Below are 19614 nucleotides of genomic sequence, written 5' to 3'. Positions count from 1 at the left end.
ATATTTGTAATTTGGGAATAATTTGTATAATAATTCTGGTAAAGACGGCATTTGAAATAAATACGCCTATTTCACAACAAAAAGAAATATCTAGGTCGAGGTCTTTATGTTTCTGTGGTGCAAACTAAGGTTCATGAAAGAGAAACTACAAAATACTAATAAGAGTGGCATTTCAACTATTTTGTATTGCACATCCATGAAGGAGGGGGACTTCCTCAAAATCAGATTAGAAGAAGAATGGTAAACATCAAAATGGCAGTTAAAAATATCCAGACCTTTAATTCCCTATAGCCTACAAAATGCCAGATCCTACATTTCCCATGATGCAAGTCAGTAGAGAGTGTTGTCATTTCCTCTGTCTGTAAAATGCCCTGATCCTTCAAAGGCAAAGCCCCCGGTTTATGTTAAATAATATACACTCTCATCATCAGGGTCATGTTCTCAGACTTGACGAAGCTTCTCCAGAGACTCACAAGACATTCGAGGGATTTCCCAGGCTGAGAAGTATTCTCCATGACAAATGAACTGACCTTTGTTCGTACAATCGGTAGAGTGACTCGTTATAAAAATGATTGCAGGAACAAAAGAATACGAGATTGGGGAGTGTTAAAAATGTGTGGGTGTGTAATTGCAGAGGAACAAAAAAAAAAAGAAAAAGCTACTCTGTCCCTTCCCAGACAGTTTAGCGTGTTAACAAGCCATTCTGTCATCAGAGGGCCGATGTCGCCAGGCTGGAAACCTTGGTTTGTCACCGCTAAGCACATCCCTGCCTGTACGCAGGGAAGTGTGCGCTGCCATTCTCGCTGTTAGCAACCCCCCCCCCTCCCCCCTGCTCTATAACAAGACAGTAAGTCCAATGTCTGACTGGCTGAGTTTAAATCCCACAGATTAATACTAATGCCACGGAAAGAAGGCCGAAAGACGATTAAAATGTCACTGGATAACCTCTCCACAACCCAAACAGTAACAGCTCCAGATACACAGACCATTATATCACTCGCGGTACCTGGTACTGGACGACTCCTCTGCGTCTCTCCCTCAGAGGGCAGACACGGTGAGGAAGTCAGGGAAGGAGGAGGAGGCCCGGACTGATGCGAGGGAGGGAGAGCGACTCGAACGCAGACAGTTAGTTACAACAGGCCGGGATCACCGGGTCTAGACCTCCAGTGTCCGAGAGATTGACGGGCCAGATGGACAGTCAGATCTCCATGTTAACAACTAAGTACAGGGGATGGAACTGTTCACCATTGTTCCTAATGACTCCTGAGCAACAACTCATGTGGCATTTTTCGGCAATCAGTCGAAAATTATTCATGTATCTTGTGATATTTCACCTTGTTTGCTGAAATATTAAAATATGCTTTTATGAAATAAACTTCCTGCAGGTTCAAAAGAATGATCCTTATCTCTCTTCGTATACAACTTTAACAAACCAGACTAGGGCCACAATCTACGGTTATTTCCATCATCTATTAATCTGCCAATTATTTTCTTCAAGAAATCAGTTAATTTTGCAGAACACAAATTACTCAAGCCCAAAGTAACATCTACAAATTTTGTCAAATGAACAAAGATATCCAGTTTACAATTCATCAATTTTACTTGAAAAAACACTATTTTATTGTTTCATCAATTATCAAAACAGTCGTGGTTATTCGTGTTACTCAACTAATCAGATAATTGACCTTTTTATGCATAAATTACAGACTAACACTGAATAAATTAGTTTCAGCAGACCAAGCAATTTAAATAATTAAATCATAGAAATTATAACCATCAGCATAGTAACATGCTGCTAATTTCAGCCAATAAACCAATCGAGCAATGAAGGTTGAACTTTTTTAAATGTTTTTATTATGGTAAAGCAGCTCACCGTGTCTTGGTGGTAAGCTGAGCCACATGACCACATGGCCTCGAGCAGCCAGTGGAGAGGAGGGCAGGTGGCAGGTTTATTTGGAAAGATGAAAATGGGATGAATACCAGAGGTTAAGAGGTGTGAGGGGATGGGACGGGAGCAGAGGGGAATTTAGGGGAGGAGGCCATAAAAGCTGTGAGAGGGTGAGGTGAAGTTAGGGTCACTGCTCACTCAGGGTCCCATGTGATGTCATTTCAAGTCCTGAGAAACCGCTCGAGAGCTAATTGGTTGAACCGAGGTGATAAATCCCGCTGAAATTTAAAGATACCGCTCTGATGCTGCCTGCCTGGTCACGGGATTATAAAACCCAATGTCCAACACTGTTGTCTCTTTCACCATTCAAACAATTTAAAAAAAACAATTAAACGCTGGGGACTCCGGACGCTGGGCGAATATTAGCTTTGAACTTCAGTATTAGCTCATGAGCTTGAAAGGCTGGATCATACCTTTTTTATATTTCATCACTACATTTTAGATATTTTTTCCAATACTTAAAGCAGTAAGGAGCTCTGGCGTAACTGAGAAGAAAGAAGTTTGAGAAGGCCGCTGGGTTTTATAAGTGTTCCGCCAATTAAATTAAATGCCAACACATTTTTAAAACAACACTGGGAGTTGTTTCCTCTGAAGATGTTCAGCTCTCTCTGGCAGAGTGACAGTCTGACTCAAATGTACGGGGGCCTCACAGCTCAAGTATGTGTATACAGTAATATTTGACAGAGATCAAATAGCATTTCACTTGTTTCCACTTGTTCAAGGAATTGTCTGTAAGGGAAATGGGGGATAAAACACCCACAACATCCGTTCCTAAGATCACACATTCCATCCTTAAACACTGGTTTTGTTTCCCTCCTCCGTTAGGAAAACATATCTGCTTACAGAAGTAATTAGGTGAGAGGGCTCAAGCCTCACAGCTTCCATAAAATGAATACGAGCACTCTAAAATGGAGAGCCGAAAGGGGCGGGTGGTGGACCGCAGCACCTCATGAATTCTGCAATTTGCCGTCTGTTTCTCGACTCTGAAAAATTCTTGGAAATGTACTTTCCTGGATGATTTTATTGCACAAGAGCCCATGTTTTTCCTCCATGGCAACCGCATAACAGTGGAGCCCAACTAAGCTGTGACTCAACAAACAGAACTCCACAAAATACCCATTTCAGCGCCAGGGTCGTCCCCCCCCCCCCCCGGCCAGCTTTCCTTCAAAACCCTGCCCGGGACGGCTCTGAAACAGAGGCCGAATTATCACACCGACCGTGAATGAAGACACATGCTGGGATTAATCAGGGCACATACTGTATGTGACATGCTGCAGGAGACATGTGCAGGGGAAACGACCGTGCGGGGCCCCTGCTGAGCCTCAGGTGCTGCATGCGATCAGGCTCTCTGCGAGCCAGAACCATGACGAGCTCAGTACAGTAGGGCAGGGCGGCAGCTGGGTGCTGTGAACCTGAGGGAGCCTTGCTTCGAGCAACAGCAGGTTCAGAACAAATACACCGGACGGAGCGTTACGTAAAGGTCTGTCTCTCTCTTGGTGGGCTGAGCTGGAAGGACGCAGGCGCATTGTGGCTTTAATGTGGCCACTAAGGGGGAAGACATGCAGCCCAGGGATTAGTGTTGCAGGCAGGCGCAGGCCTGAGAAGAGGGCACGATGTGTAACCATGAAACGTCCACTGGCTTTTTACCCAGACACCAGTTCTCTGAAACCTCTTGGCTGGACACTGACAACATAACCTACGAGAAAAAAAAGAACAATTTCACAAGAGTGCTGCCAAAAATGCAAACTAGCTTGTGCTAAAAATAAGATTGAAACTCAATTTTTCCATTTTTAAAAAAAAAAAAATCATGGCCGCCATTTACTGTAAAGACATGGAGGGAGACCAACAGAGTCGTCGTCCTCCCACCACCTGTCCTTGAATCATGCTCATCCCCCTCGCGCGCCAGGAGCGGATTTAGTTCACCGCTTTCTCATTGGTGAACCGTCAACCTTCTTGTCTTGACTAGTTAAGGCCATTCCTAAGAAAACAGAACATGTCTGCTAAACTGTAACTCAAGACGGCAGCGAGCTGGGCCGCAGCTTCAGCTGCTGTCGAGCAGCTGTGGGGCCGCTAGCATGTGTGGCCGCGCTCGGCCTTGCGAGGCTTTTCTGAGGCTTCGCCCTTGCAAAAACACGGAATCAAACAAAATGATCCTTTATTTGTTGCATATAAGGTCATTGCAAAGGAGCACGGGAGGCTGCCAACTTCTCTCTTTGCCTCTCCCGCAATACCTCGTAGTGAGCACAGAGGAGTATGCCACAGGGAGGGGAGGCCCTACACAGGAACTCAATAATAACTTTCAGCAGTCTAGCCAGGAGGCTGGAAGCCCAGACTGCGGCTGTTCCCTCCTGTCTTTGTTCCTCCCTCCGCACGGCCCCACGCTCCTCCCTTCGCCCCCCCTCCTCCCTGCTGGCCTGTGTCTGCTCCACAGGACTGATGCATTCTGCAGACAGGCCAGCGCTCTTAAAGAGACACAGGCCACATTTTTATCCCCTGAATCACTGCAGTGGACGGAACCACTAAAGCGAGAGCAGAGTCCCAGAGCTACCAGCCCCTCAATCAGGGGCCAATGCTTTGCTTCACTCCGTTTCTTAACGCCCGCGATGCTGACATGACGCAAACTGTGACGGAATGAACGGGCCAAAGTATGTCGAGAGGCGCTCACTCAATCTCCGGCTGGAGTCTGTCACTGCGGCTGCCTCTGAAGGTGCCTTTGACGCTTTCTTCAAAGTTTGTGCACTTTATTTATTCCCATTGTGATGATCATTTTGGAGATACTCCAATAAGGCAAATGATAAGTGACAGTGGTGGCACTGCGGGTGCTGCAGATTATAGAGAAGTGTAGAAACTATGAGGTCAATTCCTAATTGGGTCCAAAAATAAATAAATAAATAAATGAAACACCGTAAAAAAATAAAACCAAACTGATGTCATCTAATGTCGTCTTTGTCCGATCACAGTTGAAAAATGCAGAAAATTCAACTGATCATAATGTCCGAAATGGGGGGGGGGGGGGGGGGGGGGGGGGGAAGCTGCAAATCCTCACATTTTAGAAACAATCTAAAAAAAAACGCTGACAGATTAATGAATAACGACATAGCTGTTATCATTTTTTATTTTTACAGAGCGTCTAATTCTTGCAGCTGTAATAGACACATAGCATCAGTATTAATTCAGCATGCACTCCTACTGGGTTTATATTAACAGTAACGAGTGAAAAGGGTGTAAGTTGCCCGATTGATTTTCTGCACAACGAGATGAGAAGATGAATCAGAACTTCGCTGTGTTACAGTTGATTTTTTTAAATGTATTTTTAATTAGTGAAAATCCCTACCTTACAGTTTATATTCCTCCTGTTTTATGCGTTGAATGACAGACCTGACAGTGTGTGACTGAGCATGGCCATGTTGAGCTCTATACCACGGCAAGGAAATGATTAAAAATTTAATAGAGTTGAGTGACACAGAAACCTACAAGGGCGTGCCTGCCAAACACGCTCTCATTCTTTTGCTGTCAGCACTTTTCTTCTCTTCATACACTAACTGTGTGAAGCGGCAGAGGGTCTGAAAAAACCCAGTCCCAAACTGGCAGGAGAACAAGGTCGATATGATTATTTTATACATTGACTTTTACCGTTATTTTTTTAAAATAAGGGGTTCATATTGCAAAGATCCGTTCAAACGGTATAGCTTCACAAGGTCGATGTTGAGGAGCTCTGCAACCTTCGATAAGCTAAATATCTTGCAGGGGGCTGAAGGGTTAACACATCTCAGCTGCAGAATAACAAAAGATGAAATCTCTACGGGAGGTATCGGTGCCAAAGTCAGCAACGCAGCGCAGTCCTCTGCAATGATAACCCCATTCTGGAAAACCTATAAGGCTGAGCGTCCAGCCTCAGATGGACCAGGCAGCTCCAGCTCGGGCTCTTAAAAACCGAGGAAGAGATATTCCAGCAGAACATAACTGAGATTCTCAGGAGTGTCTTCATCCCCGAAATCGCCACGATAATCTCACTGGGCTCAAACTCCTCTCCGTTCATGGTTTAACAATGATGTTATTCCCACTTTAGTCAGATGTGCAGTAAAAAAAAAACAACGTCACCACCTGAGCGTTTCGTCTGTTTCTGGACGAAAAGAGAGATCTGCAGCCGTACAGAAAAGAACGTACACAGTTGCTCTGTGGTGTGGATGGGGCTTTGCGAGAGTGACACATACCCAAGCAACACCAAGCCATTGAATCACCAGTGTTTATGCAGCCACATCATTCTGCACCATCTGTAGGACTCTGGTCTGATCTTCTGCACAGCATAACAAGCTGCCGGCAGTGCAACAACAAGAGGACACACACTCACTGAGCTACAGCCTTGTGAAACCCTTTTCCCAAGAAAAAATACAGCAAGCTCATTAAATTCAAAATAAAGCCCCCTTGCCCAGGATATATCTTTATTCTCGGCAGTGATAACAGCTTCACAGTGACGTGCTCTCCTTTGCCCTCGTACTCTGAACCAACTGTCACCTCCGTCACCTTACAAGGCAGATGCAGGGTGAAAAAAAAAAAGAGGCAATGAACTTCTGACCTGTCATTCAGACTGCAGAGGAAGCTTTGCAGCTCGGGGGCAACCAGAGTCCACCATCCACTCTGTCTCTCTTCCCCTCAGTGTCTCACCCTGCCATCCCATAAACCCCCACTAAAACCCTCCTGCTCCCCCTTTTATGGCTGCCAGATGGTGGGGAGGCCTCCTTGCCTCTGGACTTGCCTCTCCAGTCTAGTAAAACCAGTTGACCTCAGCAACATAAAAACTGCTATTTATGAAAAGGCTCGGAACAAAACTCACAAACATCCTGCCACTGAAACAATCAAATGCCATCTCATCTCCCAAAGAGCCCTTTTACAAGACGAGAGTGGGACGGCAGAGGCAGCCGTGGAAGCGTACCCCTGCACTGGGGAAGTGTTGAAGTCCAGATGTAGCGACTACACCCAGGTACAGTTTTTTTTCCTTCTCTGTGTCAAGGGGTTTTATTTGCGTGCCTTGGGTGTGAGCGCAGGACTTTGGCAGCGTCTAAATTTCTCCCTGAGAAACGGAAAAGCAAAACAAACAGAGCCGTCTGCATTCAGGTCGAAGCTGTGCCGCAGAACCACAGTCTGGCCTGCGGTTCACAACATTCTGTTCCAGCACTGACTTCACCTAAAACAAATACTCTCAAGACCCATCCACCTCAGCCAGAGGCAGAGGAATCTGAGAGAAAACTTCGAGATTCGAAACTCCATTAACAAATCCCCTCTCTCACGCCGCTGCTTCTCTCGCCGACCTTTTCACCAAGTGCTGGGTGAAATCTTTTCACTCACTTGTCACTTGTGTGGGAGTTGTGCCCTTGGACGGCGTGCTCCGGCCCGAGTCCGAGGTTCGAGTGCAGAGTTGGGTGGGAAACGGGGTTAAAAGGCCGCAGATTGCCTAGTTATAACAGAGTAGTCAAATCAATGGCCTCATTTGACTGCAAATCAATTCAAGTGATTATCTGCTCTTCCAATAACAACTTTCTTCCCCTTCTGCTCACCTCAGATGCCCCGCCTTGTTTCCCCTCCCTTTATTTGTTCTACCGGTTTATGTCCTGCAATTCAACCTGACCTCCAGGCAACCCCTGACATGGCTACCTCAGCCATTAGGGTAGCTGTGACTGTGGGTTATTAGTGTGATAAAAGTTTACTGTCCCTCCAGCCGCTCTGCACGGCTGCTGTTCAACGCCTCGGAGGAGCAAGTCATTGGGACCCTTCGCACAAAAGATTGGCCATGAGGGCATTTGGTCGGTAGGCTGACACACACAGAGGTACACGACAGGGTGAAAATATTTAATCCAGACAAGTGACAACACAGTGTAAGAAGCAGTGGGCAAAAGCAGCCCACATCCAAGTCAGGATGGTGAATTAAACTAGAGCATCCCCTGCGCGTTGGCTCTGTGAAAAATATGTAGACAAGAGGGCTTAGGGGGGTGGCGGTTGTCTGCGCTGTGTTTTCTCCTGTGCAGCAGAAGTTGTGGGCAGCCGGGCTAACTGCAGCCTCAGCACTTCTCTCCTTATTCTCCAGTTTCAAGCCAAGAGCGAGAACAAAGGCAGAGAGCTAAGCTGCTGCAGAGGTAATGAGGACGGAGGCACGCAGCACAGGAGTGCGCGCCCTAACGAGTGCCGCTGCAGTCTATGATGGAGTCCTGTCGGACGGCAGGCATAAAAACCCGTGCAGCTGCTCCGAGCAGCCGCTCTGCCTGCAGTCTACCCACAGACAGTAACTTGACTGACTGACTGCCTGCAGGCCACCCCCTTTTTTACACTGCAGCTCTGTCTACCACAAAATGGAAACCACAGTGTGACTGGAATTTTTGCTTGGAGACACACTGAGGTCCGTGTAGTGAGACAGTGAAACTCCATTAAAAATGGTTTATTCAGTTGAAATACTTTGGCGACACATTATCCAAAGAGTGGCAAGAATGTGTTTAGCTCTCAAAGTCGTTGCAAACAGAACTGTGCTTTCATTACAAAAAGAAAGGTTTCTTTTTAAAGTGGAATAATAAATTCATATGAAGCTAATACTAATCATGCACTGTCAGGAAACTGTCAGATGGCCGAGCTGAGTTTTCACAAATGACACAAGCTCAGATTCCCGACAATGACAAACACTGCGAGCTGCGGCGTGGAGTATTTGGAGAGGAACGGCGCAGCAGGGGCACAGAGTTGAGGAAATCCACATTGTTGCTGAAGGAGAATCCCAATTAAACTTGAGGACACACCCTTTATCCAGAGCATCTGCCAGAGTCTGCACCCGATTTTCCAGCTCCGCGGCTGGAATCAAAAATTTGATTAGGGGGGAAAAAGCACGTGACAGGAAGAATTTTAAAGCTGCAATAAAACTTGGAAGAGAGAGAGAGAAATACTCTACTAAAAGGAGAAGCATGTCTTGCAGAGTGCGTATTCATTATACGCTTGATATCTTTCTGAAAGTCCAAACAATGCTTGGTCTTCTTTCTCTTTCTTTGCAGTTTCAATGCGTCATGAGTGACATGTTCAGCTTTGCTCTGCTGCTCTTGCACGCTGAGCTCCATCTTGTAACAGAAAACATCTCGAATCATGCGTCATAGAAAGAACATTAACATGTATGAGGGGGGGAAAAAACTAGCTTGTTAAATATTGAATGAGCAATGTAAGTGTTCTAACATTATTTATCCCAAATGTCTTTAATTTGGAAGACGGAGGCCTTCCACAGAAAGGCTGTTTTTGGCAGCTCTTGGCTGTAAAGCTGTGTCAGTGCTGGTCCATGCCAGCCCCACCCCATTAAGGCCGAACCCTGCACATCATGTGTTTCCACTTTACCGATAGGGTGGAAATGACCTCAACGCAGTAAAAGATGACAGGGGTGCTAGTGCTGTTCACCAGATGTGAGCAGAGAGAGAGAGAGAGAGAGAGAGAATGAGGAGGAGGAGGAGGAGGAGAAGGAAAGGGAGAAAAAACCATTCGCCTGAAGAATTTACTGCAAACCCCTGAGGAGCCGTGTGATTGAGGGTTCAAGTCGAGCTCCAGAGGTTCCTGGTGTATCTCAGCGACACTCGGGGAGCACATATACCCTCCTGTACTGGCTAGACGCAGGGCTGCATGTAGCCATGCATGTGCGCACACACACACACACACACACACACCCACACACACACACACACACACACCCACACTGTACATCCCTAAAAACCCCACTGTCATTCTACTGCACCTGCTAGCAACACAAAAGCCACTTCCTCCCACTGTGTCCGGCCAAGCCCCCTTTATCCCATTTAGCACAGCCTGCACCTCGACAAAGGGCAGAGAAATTAGGGAGCGACGTTGATGATAGAGCGACTAATCTCTTCGGAGGGACTTATTATATCAGCGGTCTGTACAGTTCAGCGGCTGAAAGGGGTGAATTAAATATGGACATGCAGAGATGGGCATCTTTGTGAAGATGAGTGCGCCAACAATGACCCGTTATTACCTCTGGAATAATTCATAGATTCCATATGGGACAGATGCCCCCCAAACCAAGACCATCATCTCCGAATGTGATTCCACACACTCAACTGATCACAAGGTCACGAGTGAATTGATTATCCCCCAAAATGTGTTTGTTTTCTGTTCTAGCCACTTAAAACCTGTCACATAATCTCCATATTCTTTCTAAGCCTCGCTTGAGTAAAGGGCTCCAATCAAAGGTCAAAGGATCTCACACTCCTGTGCGGCAGATTGAGGCGGCCAAAAGGAGAGGTGATTACTTCGTTTTTTATGATAATCTGAAAAGCAGCTTGACGTTTTTCAAGATGATGTGCGCGCTTGCTCTTCTCTTGACACCACCGGCCATATACTGCTTAAGACACAAGGCTTATAATAGTCCCCCTCATTATAGGATAAAGGGTGGGCCTGCTCTATTTCAGGCCACGGCTGTCTGTGTCTGCACTCGTCGACTGGCTGGAAATAAAGCCAGACGCTTGTCAATGCCACAAGCGTGGGGACAGAGGCAGGTGGCCCTGCGGGGCAGCCGGCACAGTGAGCACAGTGCAGGACAACCCTGCGACTGTTAGACACCTGCAAAGAAAGGGGGGGTGGAGAGAGGTGCCCGCAGCATTAGAGCAACCGTGGCCCATCTGAACGCCTGACTTTGTAAACGTAGACCCGGCTGTATCGATACAGAGAGCGAGAGAGAGAGAGAGAGAGAGAGCTGAAAGAGAAAGCAGGGTGGGGCAAGTGGCGAACTCTTCGGTGAGATGCACTCGGTCTGTTTTTGAATGAACAAGACTAAAAAGGTTAAAGAGGGGAAAAGGTCCAAATGACCAGATGATGCTGTGGCAAAGAGTGACCATGACAGATCTGGGGGTGACTGTTATTCTGAATAGATAACTCCCCCCCCCCGCCTCGCTGCAACAGAGTCTGCTAGGACAGCTGTGCTGAATTCATTTGATACGGGTGTCTGCTGACAATGCTGCATTGCTCCATCTTTGCGAGGAAGCATGTCGGGCTGGGTCTGAAGAGCACGCTGGGCCTCGCAGCTTTTCACCAGCACCGAATAATTGTTCTGCTGCACACAACCCAAAGCTCTGACCGACCCCCCCCCCCCACCCCACCCCAGAGAAAGCGAAGCTAAGAGAAATAAACAATTCAGTTCGGGGCTCCGAAAATACGTGCGGCCGGCGAGTCAGGGAAGAGCGAAAAGAAGAAGAAGAGAAAAACAGAAACATGGTGCTCTTAGATCAGGTTCTGAGATGTAATGTCCTGGCGGCACACAGCAGACACATGAGATAATGGGCATCCGTAATAGCGCACAGCAAAACGAGAGAGGGCTGAAAATGTGGATCCCACTCATTTGTTTCATTTAGGGGGGCTCTTGAACTGAGCCAGGAGAAGGAGAAGGAGGTTGGTTATGAGGTCATCCTGACAAAGTCACTACCCCTGCATTTCTATCTATCTATCTATCTATCTATCTATCTATCTATCTATCTATCTATCATAGGAAGACTAGACTGGCAGCCCTCACAGCCCTGGAACAACACAGCGATACATGTGTGGTGTATGTAGGCCAGTCTGAATACACACTGATACAGCATGTGCTCACTACAGTGGAGGTGGAGATCTAAGTATAATGCAGTGTGGGGGGAGTGCAGTAGGAGATTTTTATGTGGAGGAGAGGAGGATAGCCTGTGTCTGTCTGTGTGAGTGTGTGCGCGCGCGTGTGTGTGTGTGTGTGTGTGTGTCCTACAGGGTTGAGGAGGTGTCAAATGGAGGAGGTGAGTGATGACGGTGGTGCAGAGGAGGTGTCAGACGAGGAGGTCTCAGTGATGGAGAGGGGAGCGTAATACAGCGCTGACCTGTTGGAGAAGTGTGTGTCTGATGCAGAGTGGAGGAGGAGGAGGAGGAGGAGGAGTTGTGGAGGGAGGAGAGCGCGCAGCAGGAGGTGGAGGAGGAAGAGAGACTCGTCGAGTCACGTCGTGGAGGTCACAATGGAAAGAGGATGGGCAGTGAATGGAGGAGGGTGAGGTCTCGGGTCTCTGTACTGCACTGCGAGGTCTGTGTGTACGACTGTGTGTGTGTGTGTGTGTGTGTGTGTGTGTGTGTGTGTGTGTGTTCTGGCACGCTTCTTTGAGCCCACCAGCCAGAGAGCATGAAGTTCTTATTTAGCACAGGAAGAGCAGGTCTGCTTAGCAACTACCGCCCTCCAATCACGAGCAAACGGAGCAGACTCCAACTAGAGAATTTTCTGAAAAGCGCGTGGACTCTGACAGAGGCCCCAACACGTTGAAGCACACACTTGCCCACACGGACAAACGTACAGAGAACAGGTCTGCAAGGCAAACTGCTTCTCCGCAAATTGAGCGCTTTTTTTCCTTTCTTTTTTTGTCACCAGACAGACATTCACACCTCCTGTGTGTCTCCTATGTTTCACCGTCTTCTGAACTCAGAGTTAATCTCAACCATCCTAATCCTGAAATAAATTATGCATATCCTGAAGAGCAAGGGAGTCGTGTAAATCCCTAAAACTTTCAGTCTCTCGGGGGTTGTGTGTGTGTGTGTGTGTGTTTTTTTTTTTCCACAGCAACTTGGCACCACAACAGTTGAGCAAGTGAACCGATGGCGGCGCCGATTGCGATCCCCGAGCCATCCAAACAGGAGGTACGAACACGATTTGGACCAAATGCTGTCTGAACACTGAGCAGCCTGTTTGGTTTAGCTGCGTGAGCTAATCCTCCTGATAGCTTCGGAGGTGGTTGGGTGGGCGGACCGTAGGCGAGAGCAGCATGCCGATTTGTCATATGGCACCAGCAGGGCCCACTGCTGCTCTGGCTGGAGCTCCATTAGCACATCTCCAATGTGGTCTAACACAGCTCAGAGCTGCAGGTCATTAAGGGGAGACGGGGAGGAATATCTATCAGGACACAAGTTAGGACCCATGTGCGTGCGTTTGGCCTCAGAAGTCTCCTCAGAAGAACTACTTGATTTGGTTTGTGCGGTTGCTCTGTTGGTTTTCGCAGTATATCTAATTCATGCTCTAATTACAAAATTCCAGAGGGACTGGTTATAAATTGTGAATATGCTTCGAGTGGCCCAGAGGCGGAGGAGAGAGTCCGTGGCTGACATTCAGTCTGTGTTCCTGAAGGAGCTGTCCAGGGAAGATGACGGTTTTGATGTGCACTATGGTCTCTGCATTCCAGGAGTTATGTAGGATTATCATAGTTTAAACCCCCCCCCCCCCCCCCACACACACACACACCCTCCCCCACACCCCCACGACTGCAGCAGATTAGTAGCTCAGCCAGCAGCAGATGCAGACTCCAGGATTTCCTGTCTCTGCACCAGATGGGCCTGACTCTTAATCACAGAGCTGGAAATCAGGAGGTGATCGAGGAGGAATTGATGATGATGATGGTGGAATAACACTAACCCAATACAGGCATCTGCTCTGCCAATAACGAGCCGACTGATTGACTGACTGTCTTGTTGACTGCAGTCACAGCCAGCGCTCGTCTCCTCGCTCATCTCATCATCGCTGATCAACACTAATCACCCGCCTCCCTCACTACACAAGTTATACAAGAAGTCGTTCACACATCGTCACCGTGCTGTGTCATCGAGCTTCAGAGAGGAACAGAGCAGAGCAAGTGTCTGCGGAGAACCATCCGACATAGAAACAGGTAGTACTTCATATTCGGAAAATATATATATTTTTTTTTCATTACATAACACTATTTGTTATTTACTGTAAATGTGAAAAAACTTTGAAGTTCGATGGCTGCATGATGTAAGGCCCGACATATTTTCCTGCAACTCAGACTAGTATCTGTATCCTCTTTTATTCAAAAATACTTTCTTATAATTCCATATTCCTACGTATACTTGTTTGATATATGCATTTATATTGTTTTTTTAATGCAGCCCTTTCCTAATTTTGTTGTTGCAATTTGATTGAACTTTTCATGGTTCACCAGATTCCCTTAATGTTTGGTAATTGTGAAGAAACTATTAATGAGATTTTTATAAGGACTACATAAATAGACCTCGTTATTATCACTAACTATTGAACATAGCAGAGTAAAATGAATGAGGAACGCCTCAACCTGGCCGCCCCGTATTTACTAAATACTTTAAAAAATATATAAATGTGGTCATCTGAATATTATCACTGAAATATCAATATGGCAGAATTATATATACTTATATAGCAATCAACTATATTTATACTGTTATTCGAATGTTATGTATTGTATTTGACCAAACTTTTCATTCGTAAAACCTTCACTCACTATCTCCTTTTCAATTCAAACTTGCTTTGAGTGATTCATTTGCTCAACAGAAATTTGTCAAATATTCTTACCATATGAAACAATTAAAAAAACTGAAGTATTATCCGCCTCTCTCTCTCTCAGACATGCAGACATCACCGCAGACTCCAGTCTGTCTGTTGAGCACATAGCCAGGAAACCAGTGACATGACAAACTCATGGGTTTCCCATTCCCACCCTGGGAGAGGCTGGAGGTTACAGACCTATCCAGACAGCACCTAAAGAAACAAGGCACCAACAAAGAGAAATGGCTGCACTTCACAGCCTCTGAAAGGCGGGCGCTCAAACAAAGGAGGCGGCAGGTCTTTGGCACACATCACCCATGACAGAACCCCAGCTGACACCCTTTTAACATGGGGTCACCTCTGCCCGAATGGAGGCCACAACCCCTGGGAGCTTCTGACACCCCTTTGCCATGACACGCCATCCCTGCTTTGGCCAAAAAGCTCTGTCCGGCAGTCGTTGTAGAGACGAGGTGACTGTCCTTTTTTTTTTTTTTTTTGAGGGGGGGGGGGGGGGGTGGGGGCACACGCGACTCCTCTTAAAAGAAATGTTTCCCAGTGAAGGACAAGTAGGAGAACGTGATTCAGAGTCAGCCAAAAATAGCATGAATCGGCTGCACCTGGAGTGATAAAATGTACAATTAAGATAAACTACGCTAAAATGTGAGCCGAATGAGACTGACTCAGTGTTTATCTGGGTGGGTTGGGTCTTAAGCCGGCTGGGTCAATGCTGCGCAGACAGGCCCATCAAGGACCAAAAAGATGCACCATGTCAGCTTTCACGGCTTCCCAGAGGTCAGCAGACAGATGGGAATGGAAATGAGCCGGCAGTGAGCTCATTTTAATCTGGCTCGCACAGCTGATCCAGTCATTACACTCGCCTGTTTACATGCAAACGCACCCATATATACCCGCTGTACGTAAAGACACCCACATACAAGTGTAGATCTGCTCACGGCCAACCAGATAGAGAAAAGAGTTACAGAGATCGTTTGCATTCATTCATTCATTCATTCATTCATTCAATCTCTGTTAATAACAGCTAATAACCGAAAACTCAACCTTTCAACCTTTGACACACACTTGATTGGTTTGCTCCAGGTCTGAGGCAAATTTCATCAAGTAAAGAGAACAATGGGAGGAGAAATGGCATAAATTGGCCTCAGTTGAATGGTTTTAATATCCATTCCATTAAGGAGAGCCTGCACAGTTCTCCAGAGCCGCTTTTTTTTACTCTCCACTCTGTCAGATGACTGATCACGTTGCCCTCGCTTCTTGGGAATTTGTTTCTTTTTTTAAATAGTTAATGCTCAGAAGTATTTGACTTTGGCTTAAAAATAAAACAAGTTTTTTGCAATTCCAATCCTCTTTCTTGTGGATTTTCATGCTAATCGCAAAGTTAACATTTGAATTATTACACGCAAGGTTCAACACAATGGAGCGGGTCATTTGAATTGGAAGTTCAGTTTTCTGTAAAAATTTAAAATTATTCCTGCAGTCTATTGTGTAACAAAAAAACAGCACAAAACCATGATGTTTTATTGGAAATAAAGCTGCGGGTGGTTGTTATCTTTCCACTGTATATCCCTCCGCTCTTTATCAGACAGCCATCTGGCCAGTGGACTGGACACAAGGGCATGTGATTGGATGGCGTGAAAAGAATGGGGGAAGGCTGGGTCAGTGTCTTTGGGGAAAGGTCAGGGGTTACGGCCCTTTGACAACACATGTCAAGGCCTGGCTCACAGACCCTGCATCTTCTGAATGAAAGAGTCTGCCCTCATCTGCACATTTGGCAAAGGGCTAAATGACCAAATGCTGGATTTGATGCAGAAGAGACATAAAGGTCCACTGCTCTCATTCCCTCCTCTGATCTGGCTCCTGTCTTTGAGAGGAGGACGCAGTTTCTTCAAAAAATGACTGGTTGCGAACTGATTATTTGTCACTTTTTACGTTCACAGTTCAGCCATAACAACTGGAATAAATCTAAATTACACTTCCGCCTCTCCAGAAAACGCCGCATGCTCATTCCCATTCCTTCTCCGGGCCGGGCTGTTTGTGTACCGACCACCAGGTACGGCAGGTGAGGTGGGAGTCTAGACGGATGACACGGGCCGAGGAGGTAACCTTTGAAGCTCTCACTTATTAATAAAACACCCTGACATCAGAGGGAGGCTGAGGCAGACTGATAACATTGAGTTTTTGTTTCATGGGTAAGCTGAGCCAAACTGAGCGGTCTGCGAGCCCCTGTCCGGCCTTTCAGCAGCTTGGCCTGTCAGGCTGATGTATGGGAGAGCGCTGGTGTGCAGCTCCCCAAGGACCAGGCCTGTCTGCTAACTGGGACACGACTGACAGTGAACCACAGCGAACACGCATTGCCCCCTCCACCACGCTGCCTCCATGATGCTCAGGCCATGTGCACATCACACATCACTGAAACACTGTCGGAGCGGGACTCTCCATTTTGATAATATATGTAACATCGAGACCTGCTGACTGCAGTTAGCAAGAAATTAACCACATGGTCCGAGCCTGTTTTTATCTTCCTTTTCTTCTTTTAGTACAGACAGTTATTTTTGGACTGTTTAGTCAGGAGTCTGTGTCCAATTCTTGAGGAAACAGGATATAAATCAACTTAAGGTGCTTTCAAGAGCTTAAGCACAAACATTTCTCAACCAAGAACAAAAGCGCAGACGATGCGATCAAACATAACTTCATCTCCTCTGACACTGACAAGCTTCCTCTAGTTTTTTTCATTTGTTTTTAAGACATTCCTCGATAAGTTCTTTTGGATATTGTGAGACACCTCCCGTCCCGGCTGCTGCTCACGATGGAGCAGCACCATGGTGATGCACACAAGAGATGTCCAGTCATTAGCAGAGTCCCACACAACAGATGCTCTGTGACGAAGGAACAGCCACCTCGTCTCCTGGCCCTTTGTCCACACTAAACATCCCTGACCCACGCGAGGAGCCCGGACGGCGACACATATCTTATCCTATCCTGACACACACACACACACACACACATACATTTCCATATCCCAAACCTCATTAAACTCTTATCCCCCTTCCCCACCTCGTGGCACCATAATGGGCTCCCCCAACCCCCTCTCCCCTCTCAGGTCTAATAAAATATATCATCGGGTCCCCATTTATCATAATGCAGATGCCCTTGGCTAACCCTGGGGGGTTGGACGGGAGGAGTTGTGGAGGATGGTGTGGACGCTCATGGGCGTGAGCTGACGGTTAGAGGCTTCACTGTCCCCCTTCTTTTCCCAAGACATATATGAGGTGAGTGTGTTTTATACGAGGTGTTGCACAGTGCAGGAGTGGAGGGGACCGGCACAGGAAGATGTGGCGTGACACGTGATTTGCATCATGACCCCGTTGGGGGTCAAACAGGCCCCAAACAGTCAGTCAGAGGAGACAGGCGCAGGCCCAATGAGGGGGAAGCCTCCTCAACATTAATGTGAATTAGTGCAGTTGCTGTTGAAAACATCCACACAACAAAGAGAGTAAAAACATGAAGCATTCCCCCGAGACAGTGAGTGATGGCTGATAACAAGGTGAGGCCGAACACACTTACTCTGCAAGATTTACTGGACAGTTTGCCCGCCAGGTCGTATTTTCCCTTCAACTCCTTGAGCAGTTGCTCCAGGTGACTCTTCTCCTCCTTCCCGGCGTAGTCCGGGTCCAGGAGCACATAGGCCCGCCAGTTGGCGGAGTCGAACCCCCAGTGGACCGTCCGGTTCTCCAGTCTCTTGTGACTGTGCACCACGAACTTGTGCGGCGGGAACATGAGTCTGCAGTCCAGGCACTGGACGCAGGCGGCGCTCGGGCCGGCGTACAGCTCCGGCACGAACAAGCCCCTGCAGCGGCCGAAGCACTCGTGGTACACCCTGAAGCTCGCCTCGGTCCGCTCCAGCTCCAGCTCCAGCGCGCCGAACTCCTTGTGGCAGCGCGGGGGGAACGTGCCGCCGTGGATGAGCGCGTTGCAGAGGCGCTCGGCGTCCGTCTGGGTGATGAGCCCGCAGGACGGAGCCGAGAAGGGCAGGATGCCCACCACCTTGAGGATCTCCAGCTGGTCCGCCGTGCACCTGGAGCAGTAGATGTGCAGGTCGTCGCACACCGAGTTGATCTGCTGCAGGGAGAAGTCCCGCAGCACGCTGTTGAGGATCTGCGGCAGGCACAGGCGCTTCTCGCCGCCGACCACGAAGCACGAGACGGGCTCCCGCTCCAGCACCGTCTCGCACCTCTCCGTGGAGCGGTCGGACGGGATGAAGAGCGGACCGGACATCACCGGCGGCGTCTGCGGCGGCATCGCGAGCATCACCTCGGCGGACTTGGCGTCTTTGCAGAAGAGTGAGTCCTGGTGCCAGCGAGCGGAGAACGCCGCCGGTCCGCCGAGCGAGCGCATGGAACTCAGATGGAACTGCTTCAGAGTTTGTTGGAGTCCGGGATGGGGCTGGAAGCTCGAACCCTCCATGTTGTGGCCGGCTGGAAACGAGAGTTCAAAACAAAAAAGACAACAACTCAAAACGAGAGATGGACTGGACTTGTCGGCTCGGGCGTCCTCCTCAGCATCCGGCTACGCGCTCAACAACACACACTTCCATGTCACCGGAGAAGCTTCCCAAGCGCGTCCATTCAGAAAAACCCAAGGCTGCGGAATTCACAGGGGCAGTTTCCGTAGGCGGGCGGAATCAAAGTGGACAACTCCGGGACTGAAAAACAAAAAGACTCCTATTATCCAACGCACAATCACGGTTTCGCTGTGTTTCTATGCGCTCCTGCGGTTTTTACGCACTCCAAATGTGCGCCCGAAATATGCCTCGTCTGCTCCGTCTGGCGTACTCTGTCTGTCTCCCCTCACTCAATGTGTGAGTCTCTCTCTTTCTCCCTCTCTCTCTCTCTCTCTCCCTCTCTCTCTCCCTCTCTCTCTCTCCTCTCTCTCTCTCTCTCTCTCTCTCTCTCCCTGCCTCTCTCTCTCTCTCTCTCTCTCTCCCTCTCTCTCTCTCTCTCTCTCTCCCTCTCTCTCTCTCCTCTCTCTCTCTCTCTCTCTCTCTCTCTCCCTGCCTCTCTCTCTCCCTCTCTCTCTCTCCTCTCTCTCCCTGCCTCTCTCTCTCTCTCTCCCTGCCTCTCTCTCTCTCTCTCTCTCCCTCTCTCTCTCTCTCTCCCTCTCCTTCTCTCTCTCTCTCTCTCTCTCTCTCTCTCTCTCTCTCTCCTTCTCTCTCTCTCTCTCTCTCTCTCTCTCTCTCTCTCTCTCCCTCTCTCTCTCTCTCTCTCCCTCTCTCTCTCTCTCTCTCCCCCTCTCTCTCTCTCTC

The 19614-nt window shown here is 47.9% G+C and overlaps 1 protein-coding gene across 1 annotated transcript in view; it reads right to left on the bottom strand.

Annotated features, from left to right (window-relative positions):
• Positions 1-19240, bottom strand: part of skib (v-ski avian sarcoma viral oncogene homolog b) — a 31078-nt gene extending 11838 nt beyond the window's left edge. Inside the window, exon 1 of the mRNA XM_035632298.2 lies at positions 17877-19240. Coding sequence (XP_035488191.1) covers positions 17877-18776 — 900 coding nt within the window. The 5' untranslated portion in view covers positions 18777-19240. The remainder of the gene's footprint in view (positions 1-17876) is intronic.
• Between the last annotated feature and the right edge of the window lie 374 nt (positions 19241-19614).

This window comes from Scophthalmus maximus, chromosome 6 (genome assembly GCF_022379125.1).
Source record: "Scophthalmus maximus strain ysfricsl-2021 chromosome 6, ASM2237912v1, whole genome shotgun sequence".
Classification (NCBI taxonomy): domain Eukaryota; kingdom Metazoa; phylum Chordata; class Actinopteri; order Pleuronectiformes; family Scophthalmidae; genus Scophthalmus; species Scophthalmus maximus.
The sequence above is the reverse complement of the archived record's forward strand: the minus strand, read 5'-3'. Positions and strand labels throughout refer to the sequence as shown.